Source organism: Saimiri boliviensis, chromosome 4 (genome assembly GCF_048565385.1).
Source record: "Saimiri boliviensis isolate mSaiBol1 chromosome 4, mSaiBol1.pri, whole genome shotgun sequence".
In the NCBI taxonomy this organism is placed as follows: domain Eukaryota; kingdom Metazoa; phylum Chordata; class Mammalia; order Primates; family Cebidae; genus Saimiri; species Saimiri boliviensis.
Window position 1 is genome coordinate 64142055 of NC_133452.1, and position 15495 is coordinate 64157549.

At 42.2% G+C, this 15495-nt stretch overlaps 2 protein-coding genes and 1 pseudogene across 3 annotated transcripts in view; 1 reads left to right on the forward strand and 2 right to left on the reverse strand.

The window, feature by feature from the left end:
• PREP (prolyl endopeptidase) overlaps positions 1–15495 on the forward strand; it is a 121161-nt gene that overhangs the window by 64100 nt on the left and 41566 nt on the right. For both annotated transcript variants that reach the window (XM_039467463.2, XM_074397659.1), the window contains 3 exons: positions 151–342; positions 4802–4999; positions 9759–9862. In XM_039467463.2, the coding sequence (XP_039323397.1) occupies positions 151–342; positions 4802–4999; positions 9759–9862 (494 nt within the window). The remainder of the gene's footprint in view (positions 1–150; positions 343–4801; positions 5000–9758; positions 9863–15495) is intronic.
• On the reverse strand, positions 12644–13492 carry LOC120363187 (small nuclear ribonucleoprotein Sm D3 pseudogene; annotated as a pseudogene).
• The window catches only part of LOC141584101 (uncharacterized), a 31865-nt gene continuing 29763 nt past the window's right edge, over positions 13394–15495 (reverse strand). The window contains exon 5 of the mRNA XM_074397051.1: positions 13394–14251. Within this exon, the coding sequence (XP_074253152.1) occupies positions 13896–14251 (356 nt within the window). The 3' untranslated portion in view covers positions 13394–13895. The remainder of the gene's footprint in view (positions 14252–15495) is intronic.

The window sequence follows — 15495 nt, forward strand, 5'->3', positions numbered from 1 at the left end:
TGGTCCTTGCTCCTTTTCATGCCTTAGATCTTCCAAATATCTCTGCTTTGTGTTTGAGGATAAGAAAGATCCACCCTCCCCTCCCTACACACAAACCAACACCATTTTTAAACATTAGAGAAATGATGAGAATACTTGATCTCTTGCCAGGAATCCTAAAGTGGGTAAAACTGATCGACAACTTTGAAGGAGAATATGACTACGTGACCAATGAAGGGACGGTGTTCACGTTCAAGACGAATCGCCATTCTCCTAACTATCGCGTGATCAACATTGACTTCAGGGATCCTGACGAGTCTAAGTGGAAAGTGCTTGTTCCTGAACATGAGAAAGATGTCTTAGGTGAGAACACATGTTACTTTAAAACTGTGCTCTTATTTTTGATGAGAACGTCAACAAGTTAGTGCGTGTCTCATTCTCTAGTGACTAGTTACAAGGTAAAAAACCTTCAACCTGTAATCATCAGGAATGAAGTGTCTAAGTAATTCATCCAAGTCTTCATTGTGTGATATCTTTTTGTAGCTTAGTACTGTATCATGTAGACATGCAGAGTCTTCATAAAAATTGCAAAGGTAGAATTTCAGACTTCCAAAGTACTGCTTTTTTAAAAAAAGTATCAGTTGTCTTTGTATACTTAATGTCTGGTAATAATCATGAATATTTAATTTTTAAAACTGTTTAGATTTAGAATCCTTAGCTTTAAGCTTTTGAGTAACCTTTGGCAATTTGCATTATCCCTGTTGTTGATCTTAGTGTGGATTTTGAGCCCTCTTATTAGAAAAGGGAATAGACTATTGTCAGATTTAATTGAAACCCGTTGCAGTTGCTGCTTTGTGCAGTGAACTACATTAACCTCTTGAGAACCTTGCTTCCATATCAGTCATGTTTTACTGAGCCTTTCAGTTCCCTTTCATTCATTCTCTCTGTGGTTTTTCCAAAAATGAAATGCTGCTTTATACATTATTTATTGCACAAAAGTTGAATTTTAGGCGGGGCACAGTGGCTCACACCTATAATCCCAGCACTTTGGGAGGCTGAGGTGGGCGGATCACCTGAGGTCAGGAGTTCGAGACCAGCCTGACCAATATGGTTAAACCTCATTTTTTTTTTTTTTTTAAAGAAAGTTGAATTTTACTAGAATAAGACTAATTTGGGGATAGTTTTTTACACAAATGAGAGTTCAGTAGCATTAGGCCAATGAAGTTTACTTGTTGATGGTGAACTTTTGCTGGATTGAATGAGGATTAAATAGGACCGTTTAAAAATGCAAATATATATGGTATATAAGCAGGAAAAAAAAAGTCCCCTTTGAGATCTGCAGAGTGGCCCTGTCTAAGTTAAAGCAGTCCTGAAGTGTTTTTTTCAGTGAATTAAAGCACAGGTCTTGGAGTCAGGCAGATCCAGGTTCAGGTTCTTGATCAATAAGGTACTGTTTCTCCCTTGCTTAAGGTGGTATGCTCTCTGTGCCTGGCACTTATTTAAACCTGGCATTGCTTGTGGGTGGTGGGGGAGCCGATGATTCCAGCTGCTTCTCTATGGGCCCTTCCTTCTGGGCCCTTGTTTCTGCGGCAGGTCCCTTGGCCCTGGAGAAGGCACTCCTGGGTGTTTCCTTGAGAGTCTGTTCAGCCCTTGGGCACCTGACCATACCCCTCCACCCTCTTGTACTGAGATCTCCACACCCCTGTAGGCAGTTCTATTGGACAGGACCCAAGACAACTCCATGCTTGCTCAAAATTCACATCTGCAACCCCAAGACAGCAACGCGTTCCAGACTCTTCCTCTAAAGGAAGTTCTCCTGCCTTTTGGATTTCCAGGCACAGTCACTTGAACTCTCAGGTTTAGATCAGTCGCTGGTACTCTGTCTCTGTCAGGCCGGGGTTGGTAGAAGGTAATAATCCTGTCACCTTCCCATAGGGAGGGGGACTTACAGGCAAGAGCAAGAGGAAATCTTATCACCTATCTCCTCAAAATCTTCTGTTCACGTTCTGACCCTTATTTATATTTGAATGAGGGATCTTTGAGTCACAGAACAGATTTTTGATCATTTCTTCCAGCATCTTTGTGCAGTGAATGTGTTTCACAGTCACTTTGATAGCCTGATGGCTTCTGTCCAAACTGAGGCAGGAATGTCCCCGTAAGGGTAGTTACAGCCAGCCGTTAGTGAGGGCTTCCTGCGTGCCAGGTTCAGCAGTTTGTTCAACAGCGACTAACCTCATGCTTTGGTGCATCCAAATGAGACTTGGGTAGCATAAGCCTTTGTGTAGGTGCTGCAGGAGTTTTTCAGGTACAAGTCAGGATGAAATCGTCATTCTTGTATAGGACACCATCATGGATATTGTAACTGTTTCCCAAAGCGTCTGAATTTCTGCCATTTAAAGCCAAAAGAGGGATTTTAACTATGCCTTAAGGTAACATCCCATCTTATAGATGCAATGAAATGCAAATTAATGCTAGGAGATTTTGTTGGGGGGGTGATATATTTATGTAACCTTCCTTCTGGAAAGGTTATAAGATTTTCAGACTGGAAAGGGAAACCTTCAGTGTTCACTAGAACGCATCAATTTAAAGAGAAGCATAGTTGAATGTGCCACGTATCATTAGCACAGAGCGATCTATTGAGAATAAAAACTAGAGGTGAGTCATAAAGTACAGCTGTAAAGTCAGAACTTTTATTAATGACAGTCTACAAATCACCTTGTCCTTTTGTTACTCACTTTTGTCTGTTTTATAATTCTGATGTACTCATAGTTAACACAGATTAATTCTTCTTTGACGGCTATAATTTACTTCCTTTTTCCCTATACTTTTGTCTCTTTAAAACATTAAGCCACATGAAATATGTTGCCTAATCGAGGTGTTTTTAAAAAGCGCATTGGAGAATGAGCAGATTACTTCTGGTGGTCCGAGTTCTTCCTTGTGTCCTCACTTGAGGAAAAGTTTGCCGTAGTAATTCCAGCAGCCCAAGATCGAGGCCCCTGGTGATCCTCACAGTTCCCCCTGGCCAACATCTTGTTTTTCATATGGGTAAATCCTAACATCCTAAACACGAACCGCTAGTTTCTTGCATTATAAAAATAAGCAGCGTCAAGAACCCCACCCTGCCGCATGAAACCCAAGAAAGGCTTGTGTGTTCAGCACATGTGGCCTGTCACCTGCAGCCCTGTCCTCACTCCCACTTGCTGCAGCGTCTCTCCCTCTGGGTGACCTGGCCCTACCTCTGGCAGACCTCTGTGCCTGCGCTTCACTTTCTCCTTTCACTCCTACTCTCCCAGCTCTGTCACTGAATGCTGTCACTGCAAATCACAGCCCTGGGAGTGGAGGAAAACTCATTTCTCTGCCTTATTCTCCGTATCCCTGCAGTCACCAAGCCCTGGCCATTTGCCCTGGGCGTTGAGGAGAAATCATTTCTGTGCTTTACTCCCCATATTCCTGCAGGCACCAAGCCCTGGCTATTCTGCTTGGGAAATACCTTTCATTTATTTTCTTTCCTGCGCAGACTTTTATCTTCTCCCTGGCTTGTTGCAATAATGCTCTTGCTCTTCTCCCCTCTGTAGACTTCCCTTGTTCTGCATTCAGCTGTCAGACACATGCATCCTTTATTAATGCCATCTTTATGTTGACCTTCTGTTCCAACAGTGGCTCCTCAGTCACAGGTAAATAAACTCCCCTCTACCTGGCTCACTGGATACCCCATCAGGCCACCACCAGCATCTCCATCTGCCCTGAACGGAACAACTCTTCCTCTTGAAAACAGATCTCTTGTTTGTTCTCTTTACTAGTCTTCTTCCCTTCTGCCCTTTCTTTTCCTTTCCTCTCTCCTCATTCCTGGCTCTGGCCTTCATGCCAGGAGTTGCCTGTCTTCCGACATCTCGTTCCCTAGGATGCTGTGCTTTTCCTGCTAGCCTCCATTTCCCCTCCATCTCCACACTCCTGTACCTGAGACTCAGTTCAGCCCTTGCTTTAGGGCTATCATTCGTTTTGGATCCTCAACCAACCAGTCACTTACCTTTGTTTATAGTTTATTACTTGCATTTTTATATGACTTTGTCTCACGAGCAGAGTTGATTTCTTCTTCTTACTTGTCTCCAGCACCTTGCAGGGAATCTGGTGGATAACAAGGGTTTAATACATTTTTATTGAATAAATTATCCTGTCAGACATGAAGCATGATTTGGCTTTTATTGTTTTCTTCCTTATAGCTCTTATAGCAAGATAATAGGCACAAAATAGGAAGACAGGGTTTTTATTCCACACATTATCTAGGTCATCAAAAGCCCCTGGCCTAAGGTAGAGAGTATTTTATTTCCTCAGGAAACAAAATAGTCATTTATCAAAGGAATATGCTGAAAACTAGATGAATGATTACAACCAATTATAAGACTGCACACGGTGTCTCACACCTGTAATCTCAACACTTTGGGAGGCCGAGGCGGGCAGATCGCTTGAGGCCAGGAGTTCGAGACCAGCCTGGCCTACATTGTGAAACCCCATCTCTATTAAAAATATGAAAATTAGCTAGGCATGGTGGCTCACACTGTAATCCTAGCCAGTTGGGAGACTGAAGCAGTAGAATCCCTTGAACCGGTGAGGTGGAGGTTGCAGTGAGCTGAGATCTCTCCATTGCACTTCAGCCGGGGGGACAAAAGACCCTGCCTCAAAAAAAAAAGGATTGTAACAGTGACTTTGCAAGTCTCATTGCTACATAGCCCTCTGTGTGGCTCTAGAACTGTTGCTCAGTTAAAGATGTTTTTCATTAATTTTCAAAATTACATGAGGTTTTTTTCTCTTCTCATCCTTTCAGAATGGGTAGCTTGTGTCAGGTCCAACTTCTTGGTCTTATGCTACCTCCATGACGTCAAGAACATTCTGCAGCTCCACGACCTGACTACTGGTGCTCTCCTCAAGACCTTACCGCTCGAGGTTGGTAGCATTGTGGGGTATAGCGGTCAGAAGAAGGACACCGAAATCTTCTATCAGTTTACTTCCTTTTTATCTCCAGGTATTTTTTTTTTTTTCACTATTGCTGTTCACTTTAAAAATCAGACTGGTGTTTGGGTTTCTTTGGGGAAATGGAAGTATAATGTTATGTTATTGAAAATCACATATGCTCTGTTACAGCCAAAATTGCTTAATGGGAATAGAACCGTAGAACAGCTGCTCAGAGCAAAGGGAAATAAATGCAGATGCCTGAAACTGCACTCTCATTAATCTGATATTCAAGACTGTTCTTCTGGAGGCAGGAACAGCTAATGTTATAGGTTGATTAAAAATTAGTATCGACAAATTCAATGTTTGATTCAGTCTTTGGTCTATATACACAAGAACTCATAGGGCAGATATAAAATGTAAAATGTTTAGCTACAGCCGACAAAAAATGTTTCCTGGAATAAACTCAGCATCAATTCTGCTGTTGTTAAGCTAAATTAAAATGTAATTCTAAAAGTACAGTCTCACGTCATGAAAAAATGTGTGTTATTTGGTTCTAGTCGGAAGGGGAAAACACTTGTAAGTTGTGATTTTACATTTCATGGTATGGGTTAATTTCCTCCAAAGTAAACATAGTTCTTTTTAACTTTAAAAAAAATTGGTCACATTCATTTTGCTTTGTTTGGTTTTTTTCTGTATTCAGTCTGTCTGCACTGTCTTTGTAGCGTCACGGCCATATACACACTGTGATTTGTCCCGGGAGTCTGACTCAGTTGGCGGTTTGCAGTTGACCAAGCGGACCCTGTCCTAAAAGTAATCTGGCTGAAGAAGAGTCTGCACTTTTCCTTATGCACATGTTGAACTCCTCCAGAGTGCTTTTTGTCCCACTCGGTTTTGCTGCAGTCGTTGGGTCATTAGACAAAAAGCAGCCTTAGAGCAAGGCAGGTGCTCCAGTGGCTCTGTCCTCCTCTTGGGATTTGCCCAGTTGACAGTGATGTCTCATCACTTTTATTTTGAGCCTCTGAGTCACAGAGCAGGCAATCCATTAGGAATCTTAACTGTGGTGACAGGTCATTGTCAGGGTTATTAAAACCAAAAGAATGATGTTCTGTAAGTAGGTCTGATAGTACACCTTGAAAACCTAGCAGCCTTACTTTCCAAGCACCTTGCAGAGAATCAAGAGAAGCTAGGAAAAGCACCTGCGAGAACGTGGAAATCACGCTAGGGCCAGGAGCCAGGAAGCAGCCATTCAAGAATGCAACTTCAGGGTTTCCTGCGCCTCCCCACATCTTGTCTTCCCCCTAGAACCTGGAGTACAGCAGCAACAGCCAGTGAACTGTATGAGGAAAAATCATTTCTTCTCGATAGCCATTCTTAACCCACTGCTGCAAGGTCCACAGCTTTTTTTCTCAAATGGATCCTGGTTACAGAAGTTTTACTCTGGAAAATCTTGTATCTTAAACGGTTTAAATGGATAAAGGACAAGGAGGAGGAGAGTGAGGGGGACTTACCTGCTCTTAAGAAAAGCCAGAGTTCCCAAAGGCCTGTAAACCTCCTTCAGTGACCCCATGTGACCATTTATGTCAGGAGCAAGCTCATCATTACCTGGGGAAGAAAGGGCTTACTGTCCAAGTGTAAAATGTTGGGTTCCTTGCCAAGCAGTGAAATATTACCTGTGGCCATGGCTGTGAAGTTTGAAAAGGGAAGTGTTCTGCCTTCTGTACTGCCAGGCATTTTCTGACCAAGCTTTAATTTTCTGACCAAGGTTTGTCTGTCTCCTTTTACTCATTTTGTCTCCATTTTTCTCTTTTCTCTCCTGAATACAATTTGATTTCTAAAACCAGAGAATGGGGCTTCCAGACTCAGATCTTATGAGACCAAATGCAAAAAGCAGCCATCATATAATTAGATTAGATCTCATGAAAGTGTGGATTGGCAGTGTGTGTATATACGCATTTGCTCACAAGCTGTCTTGCTCTGGTGTCTGAAGGCTAGCTGTTCCATACTACAGTAAAGAGCAGAGGCACTCAATTATATATAAAGCCCCAGGGTCACAAATAACTGCAGCTCCAGCTTCCTGCTGCAAACATTTGGTACCTCTGGCAGGTGCACACCAGCTGACTTTGTTTTCTGTGGAGGTACATGGTGAAAACACATCTTGCGCCCAAGCCATTTATGACTTTCGCACCTTGAGTCATATTTGGAAGAAAACAGGCAGCCAGAGCAGCTTAGAGCACAGTGCACTTACTCCCTGTGGTTCAAACCACTTAGTGGTTGAACCGATGAACTCTGTACTTGTGGAACATTGGAGGGTTGCCTAGAGTGAGCTCTAGACCTGCATGTGGTAATAATCCAGTGCAGAGTTCCGTATGCATGGCTCTGGAAGTCAGGGGTGAAAATCATAGAAAAGCTCTCGGGGATTATCGGGGAAAGGTGAAACGTTTTGAGACTTGGTTTTGTTTTTTTCTTTTAATAATGTTAAAACCTATCCTATAATCAGTTAAAACCGTATCTCCATGGGTTTCAAAGTTTGCCGCCTTTATACATTTGTGACTTTTCAGATCCTCTGGTTCTTGTTTTGGTAGCTTCTCCTAGAGTTGTCTCTTTCTGTTGACTCCTGCTTCTCCTTACCTTTATTTCAGATTACAGTGGGAGCATACCACCTGATCTCCCTGCCTCCTCCTCAAGTCCAGATGCTTCCCCTGGCCTTAGGGAACTTCCATAGTTCAGTTCTCTTTTTCACCCTTAAACTTTGAAATGTGTTTCCTAGCGATCGCCTGACGGCTCTGGTTTATGATTCTAAGATGTTTACTTCTAACCCCACCTTCTTTGTTCTTATTCTCTGTGAGTCAAATCAGATGGGACACAAAGCATCATAGATTATAGAGATTCACATTATGCTGTGAATATGCAATGGGCTAACCTACATGGATCTATACATAAAAAGTATTGATAAAGTATGTTAAGTGCCAGTACCTGCAGGTTGAACACAGCCTCCTTCAAGGTACCACTTCGGTGCACAGGACAGAAGAAGGGAGGTCAGGCATTTGAAACTCTTTCCGTGAACAGTAACCAGCCCCTGTTGCATATTTATTTCATTGTATGGTTAGATTTGATGTCTCAGCCTTTCTAGATTAACAGATGTTTAGAGTATATTTGCTACTCATTTTCTTTCATTACAGAATTTGCATTCTAGTACTTTGGTGCCTTGTCTCAGGTCACTGAGCTAGTAACTTTCAGAGCTGGGAATTTTGGCTCCCAAGGCCTTTTGTCATTTGCTGTGCTACAGGTCATGGTGATGCCAGTGGGAGGCAGGTGCTCAAGTGGCACGTGCTTGGTCTGCACACTCTCTTTGTTGTTTATTTGTACTTTTTTTCAAGGATTCACATGCTTTTTGTGTTTGTGAGGGGCAGCAGGTATTGATCAAGAGGCTCTTAAAAATTAAAATACACCACAAGAGATAGCCTTTTACCCTCAAGAGTACATTTATGTAGGCAAGTACAGTATTCAGTATATCTGGTAAATGAGAATGCATGCTCACAGAGTGTAATTGGAAGCTTATTATATACAAAGATATATTCTAACAGATATCCAAGTGTAACTTAAACTGAAAAAGCCAATACTGGAGTCATGTTCTACATCTTCCTGTCAGTGTTCATCGTATACTCTGTTATGGTGACCTTAAAACACTTTGTCGATAATCATGAGAATTCAGACCACGTTCATAAGGATTAGCAGCCGTGCTGTTCACGGATCTAAATATATGACTCCTTTCCGGTCGGGACAGCATCTTGTTTCCCAGCTGTTAGTGAAGTGCACACACAGAGGAGTCCCGAGAAAGAAAGGACTGAGATTTTAATAGTGATTATTCCATTTACATGTGCCCTGTGGGAGTTCTGTTTGGTTTTTGGTTTTCCAGCAAGTGCTGATGGAATCAGTAAATCAGTGTCCCATATACTTGACAGCATATGTTTAAAGTAGTATGTGGGGAGGTGCTGTTTCCACACCAGCCGCTCTGTGGATGACTGATTCCGTTTTATAAACCACAGCAGTGTCGTTGTTTTCAAACGCTAATGATTTGTCTTATTATTTCTTTGATTTAGTTCTTAAATGTTAGAAAGTAGTAGCGTTCAATTCGGGAAATGTTTAATTAGTGTTACGTAAGCTGGAATTCTTAGTGTGTATATTAATCATTTTGTGTCGTGCACAAATGCTGGGATAATCCAGACTGGAAAAGCAATTTTGAAATACCTACTGTTCATCTTTGGTCCAAGATTGCTGTCCACATGAGTGTCCACAGATAGGTAGGTGTCAGGTAGCAGGAGCCGCAGAGGATTTACCAGGAGATCCCTGACTGACTCTTGACCTTGGGCAAATCATTTGAGTTTTTTTCAGTCACCTCCCAGGTCAAATGGCGCTTCATGAAGTCTACCTTTTTTTTTTTTTTTTTTTTTTTTTGACCTGCATTCCCTAAGTGACCCAGTGTGGGGAAGGGAAGACCGGTTAAGTTTTGCAGTTAGGTTTCTCACCTTTTCCCATATTCACAGAATGCATTCGAATCTTCTAAAATGTATCTACCTACTATTGTTATAAAAGAGAAGCCTGCATGAGATGGTGATGATAAGAATGAACACTTACATAGCGCCCCTCATGCCAGACTCAGTTTTAAGCACTTGTCTGCAGTGAGCCTTCAACTGTGGTGGGGATTAACCATATCCGTGACAAATGCTCCTCTCTTGCCATTGCTGGCATTTGGTTGTAGTTTGTGATCCTTGCCCCCTTTGCATCTAGTGAGTCCCGTGGACTAAACCAAGCCTTCTTCTACTTTTTAGGTATTATTTATCACTGTGATCTTACCAAAGAGGAACTGGAGCCAAGAGTTTTCCGAGAGGTGACTGTAAAAGGAATCGATGCTTCTGATTACCAGACAGTCCAGGTATGGAGAATATGATCTCGTTAATGTCAGAGTTAGGAATTCTGACTTTCAGGCTGGACCAGTTACTCTGCAGCCTATCAGAAGCAGTGGAGGTGATTCATGGTAATACAGACAAGTATTTGGAGCCCACACTGTTGATGGGCATTGAGCCAGGCACTCAGGACTCAGCGGTGAGCCGGTGTAGTCCCTGCCCTCCCATAGCCTGCAGGTTCTGCTCCCGTGACTGCTACTCTTGACAGGAAGCCATAGTTCTTTGTCTTGGGGCTCACATTTCTGTCTGTGTCAGTCTGCTTACTTCAAAATGGATTGTGTTCCAGCTCAGGTCTTTTGGTGTTGTAAGTAACATGGAGATTTGCTCCATGTAAAGTGCTGCCTTAAGTGCTGTGAGTCAGTGTTTTTAGTCTGAAGTTCATGGGCATTTCTGCATGGCACAGAGTAGACACTCAATAAAAATGAATTAATTAATTGTCATGTCACCACAGGTTTCATCTTTGGTCCCCATCTTTTCAGGTCAGGAATCTCCTTTTTTGTTTTTTCAGCTCCCCAAGGGTACTGAGTCTTTCAGCAACTGAATCACTGGTTGATGGTGACGAAGAATGTCTCTGTTCCTTTGCAATGAGAGGTCACCAAGTAGGGCACCAGGTGTTTTATCAAGGCCCTCCCACCTGGAGGGCTGGACCACACAGACCACAGATTAGGAATCAGAGCATTGTTTGTGAAGGAAGATTAGAACAAAGAGCACTGGATGTTCCCCACAATGTTTCTGTAAAACTAGGGCATTATTATAGCTTGGTGAATTACCCTTCAATTGTCTAGAAATGGTCTAGATGATAGGCTACATCTAGATCATGAATAAAGCTTTGTTTACACAGACAGGTGGTGGGCTGGATTTGGTGTAGGCCTATGATTTATCAGCCCCTGTTCTGTATCAGCAGTTGGCAATCTGGCCTCCTGTTTTCTTGGAGAACACATGTCCATTTATTTACATATTGCCTGTGGTTGCTTTGGTACTTGGAGTGGTTGCAACAGAAACTCTATGGTCCAGAAGGCCTAAAATATTTAATCTGTAGCCTTTGAGAAACAGTTTGCAGAATCTTCATCTACGTAAACAGCATTTAAAAGCACAACATTCTTGATAGACATACAGGGCCTTTGTCAAGAAGTCCTGTCAGACAGGCCTGAAATCTACCTTTGGCAAGTCATTTAACTTTTCTGCCAAAATTTTTTCAACCATAAAGTAGAGATTGATAGTATCTATTTTGTAGGATTCCTGTGAGATGATTAGGAGATAAAGTATATGAAAGATCTGGCAATAGAATATAATCTATTTTTTTCAATCAGCATTAAAAATTAACAGACTTTTAGTTTTCTGTATTTATTTGGCTTACTTCTTGTTGGTTTCATTTTTGCAGTGAGGCATTGCCTGGAGAGAGATCCTGCCGGGGCCTGCAGCCCCTGTCTGGTGTTTTCATGGTTCATGAATTCACCTTCATCCTGTATCAGTCTTTTAACATCTGTTCACTTTTAATCTGGCATTCTTTGCTCTTTTCCCTTTTCTCTAATTTGTAGAAAATATGTCCCTATCAGCTGTGACATTTGGCCTTCTCAGGACCTAGTTCTGGTCCTTGCCTGGGTATCCCCAGCAAGGATAGGTGTGCCTCTCTGATTAGGAATGCCAGGGACCCCCAGTCAGCAGCACCCAGCAAGTGTTCTCTCCTCTGCTGTCAAGAGCAAAGTCTCAGCTTCCCTAGGTAGGACGGGGCAGGTTTGCCTTTTTTCTCTTCCCACAAATATTTAGTACCCAAGTGTAGAATTGCCTTTGGAGTTTGGGGGAAAGGAAGGACCCCTATAATAATGACAGCTGCCGGGGAGGCCGCTTCTTCCAGGGAAATACCTCTTACTACTTATTATGATTGTTGTGTTTCCCCATTAGATGGCTGGGTTTTTTTTTTTTTTTTTTTCTATTCTGATAATGGTAATACTCTTTACAGATGACACACTAGTTACCACCTAATATGTATTGTTTTCATTTACAAATGAAAAGATAAAACATTGCAGCCAAGCAAGTACTTCTGAGGAATACAAACCTGCCAGCCAGGGACATCGCACCTGAAATGTCCAGTTTAGACCGAGGAGAACATGTACTTACGCGCTGCCGGGTGCCTGTGTCACTGGAAAACTCCCAGAATTTCCCTGGACCTGGCTTTCCGCTTCTCAAAGAAAACTTCCTGGCATTGAGCCTCTTACTTACAATTTTTTATTTGTACTGCTGTAATAGGAGGAATGAAAAGATTCATGGTAAATATTTAAACAGTCACTGGACAACAGATCTTAATGCATTGCTCTTCATTTCCATATGTAGAAAATGTAATTTTGCCCATAAACAGGTGTAGCCTCTGTGTATAATGCCAATAGAAGATCTTTTATCTACTGATTATATACTTCATACATGTCATACTATTGTTAAAATAGAATTCTTTCATTGTGTAACAGGTGCCTTTGACACACGGTATGATGTCACAACACCATTGACTTGTATGGCTTAAAATCTCTTTTGCAGTGGTTTAGATTCAAGCGTCTGTATGCAACAGAGCTTTGACATGCAGCGAGAGCATGACAGATGTTCTCACATTTTGATAGGCTCTTGGCAGCGTTGCCAGCAATGACCTACCATAGTAAAAAGCAGACCCCAGAGAGGGATTTGTGGATGAATGGAACGCATCTGAACAGTGTGTAATAGCAACCACATTTTTGTTTCTGTTACATTTTATTTTCATTTTCCGTCACTTTAGGATAATGTTACTTTCGATTCCACTTGACGACCCTGGGGTTTATATTTACTACATAGGTGACTTAAAAAGAGTATCTCCCAGGCTGTCTGTCATTTCTTCATTCATTCTGTGAGGCATATTATTTTTATTTTGTATTTTTTTTGAACAAAACCCGCCCCGCCCCAGATTTATTTAGCTTAACATTTCCCCTGATCTAAAAAGAAAGATGTCAAAAGAATACCTAGAACATATACACAAGCACCTACTCCAATGAACTCAGATAACCTAAAAAGAGAAAAGGGCAAAGTTCTGTTCAAAGGAGAAAATTATCTTCGCTTCTGGAAGATGTTCCCACGTCCCATTCCACGTCCTCTTCCTCTTGTAGCCACTTGGGCCTTGAGAATAGCAGCTTTTCCTCGGCCAGCCCCCGAGCCTTGGTTTTTATTTTTCATGCTCTTTAACATGGGTGCATTCTTCAGCATGTCAGGCAAAATCAGAAAGCGAATTTTGCTGCCACGGATGTATACCTGCTCCAGCTGTGCCACCCGGCCATCTCTGTATGTGACTGTGATGTTGGACATCTGGCAGTTCATGCTGTCCTCTGCTTCAGTGAGCTTCCCACGATACAGCTGGCCGGTGTTTGTTTCACATGTCACACTGTGGCCCTCGGCCTCATGCAGTACTTTAATCGGTACACCAATAGACGTCTTGGCAGGAAGAGTTCGGCTCCGGCCTCCTTCTTGTTCTCTTCCGTGCGGCAGCAAAACTGTCTATGGCGAAGGCGTGAGTTCAGCGACTGGCAGGCCCCGAGGCGTATTATTATTTGGATGTGAATACTGCAGCACAGATGACTCTGCATGCTTGGTCAACACTAATAAATGGTGGTTATGACCAAGAACCTCTTTTAATGGTACTGCCTACCTGGTGTTGTAGCTGATAAAATAGATCAGCCAAGGAGAAGGAGAAGGGCTGAAGAAACAATATGACTAAATGAGCCACAGAGTGCTCCACTTTGTGTGATCTGTTAACATATTCTCTCAAGACCCTGAGCATCTCAGCTGGGAAGGTGAAGGGTCTGGTGTCATGTTTTACAGACACAGAACAGAGCTGCTGTCTGTTTAGCCTTTATCCATTCCTGATTATAGCTGTGAGTAGAAAATTGATTTGTACCAGAAATACAGTTTTGAAAATCTGATCCTAGAAACTGTCAGTTTCTCTTCCGATCTGGAACACAGATAAGAATCCAGTTTTAGATAGGTTTATCAGATCTGCAGTTGATTAAGTTTTATCTTGCTTTTTATTGTGAATGACACAACCACATAATATTGATTAGAACCTGTGCATCGTTGTCTTTTAAAAAGTATAGGCAGTGCTCGACTTATCACCGTGCTCGGGACCGCGGAACGGTCGTAACACGATTTGGTCGTAAGTTGAGTAGGCTGTATGTACAGTTGAAATGGTGCACGCGGAGACGGTAGTGCTGCCGGAAGCTGGACCGCACTGTCGTACGCCCAGCTGGGCAACGTTTGTGCTGCCAGATGCGGAGCAGTCGTGGCTAGCGATTGTGGTCGTAAAGTCAAATGGTCGTAAGTTGCATAGGTCGTAAGTCGATCGATACCTGTAGTTGAAATATTGAACATAGAAATTGCATTTTTAAAACAGATTTGGTGGTAAGTGAATTGACTGAAAAATCTGTCTACATTTACAGTCAGCAAAATGTTCCATTTTAAACAAAGTGAAGTAATAGGGAAGTGGTAGTTAAATGTAGCCTATCAATAACATTTATATTATGATATTCAATGCCAGGTACTGTTTGAATGCAAGGAAAGTCCAGACATAAGCACTGCTCTGGGAAATTTAGTCTGACTGGAAAGTTGAAACAGAGAGATCTGAAAAGATCGAAGAACCCAAGGATATTATCAGAGTGGTCAGGGGAAAGGTGTAGGCTTCGGTCAGTGCTGTGGTGTCAGAGGTCATGCTGGCTGGGGTAGAGGAGGAGGCGTTCACAGGAAGGATGGAAGTTGGGCAGGGCTTTGGGGGAATGGGTGTTTTTATAATTCCCAATTCCCCACTGAGATTCCTGAACAGTTTTACCGCTGCCTTTTGTTCAAAGACTGCTTCTGCCTTTTTTGTTACAGTAAATTCAAGAAAATAACAATCCTATCCTCAGTACCCTGTGCGATGGTTGCCTGTGGCACGTGTCTGTAGATGGAATAGTGTACTGTGGTTGAACGGCGTGTCACAGAGGAATGTCATGTAGCAGAAATACACTTTGATTCCTCAGTTTCATCTTTGTTCAGCCAGCTGGAGATTGACTTTTCTTCTTTCAAAATGAAAGACAAAACGTATAGACCTGAAAAGAATGGTTAACTGAGCATATACCCCAAATCAACTCCGTTAACAAATGTCTACATTTTATAAGAGAAAATTAAGAGAATCCAAGTACTCATATTTTAAGGAGGGGAACAAACTTAATATAAGGGAAAAATAGTAAAGATTTTATAAGTAGTTAACATTGATTTTATTATCTTTACTCTTGTTCTCTTATACTTAATAGGAATTTGGCTTTTCTGGGGATTACCTGCTATGGTGCATATGAAACATCAATGACATCCCTAAGGCAGTTTGCTTTGCAGATGAGCCAAAATGCTAAAGTAAGATTTTTGCTTTTTTGAGACAAAGTCTCACTCTGTCGCCAGGCTGGAATGCAGGGACGCCATCTTGGCTCACTGAAACCTCTGCCTCCCAGGTTCCAGCGATTCTCCTGCCTTAGCTTCCTGAGTAGCTGGGATTGCAGGCGCATGCCACTATGCCCAGCTAATTTTTTTTTTTTTAGTAGAGACAGGGTTTCACTATGTTGGC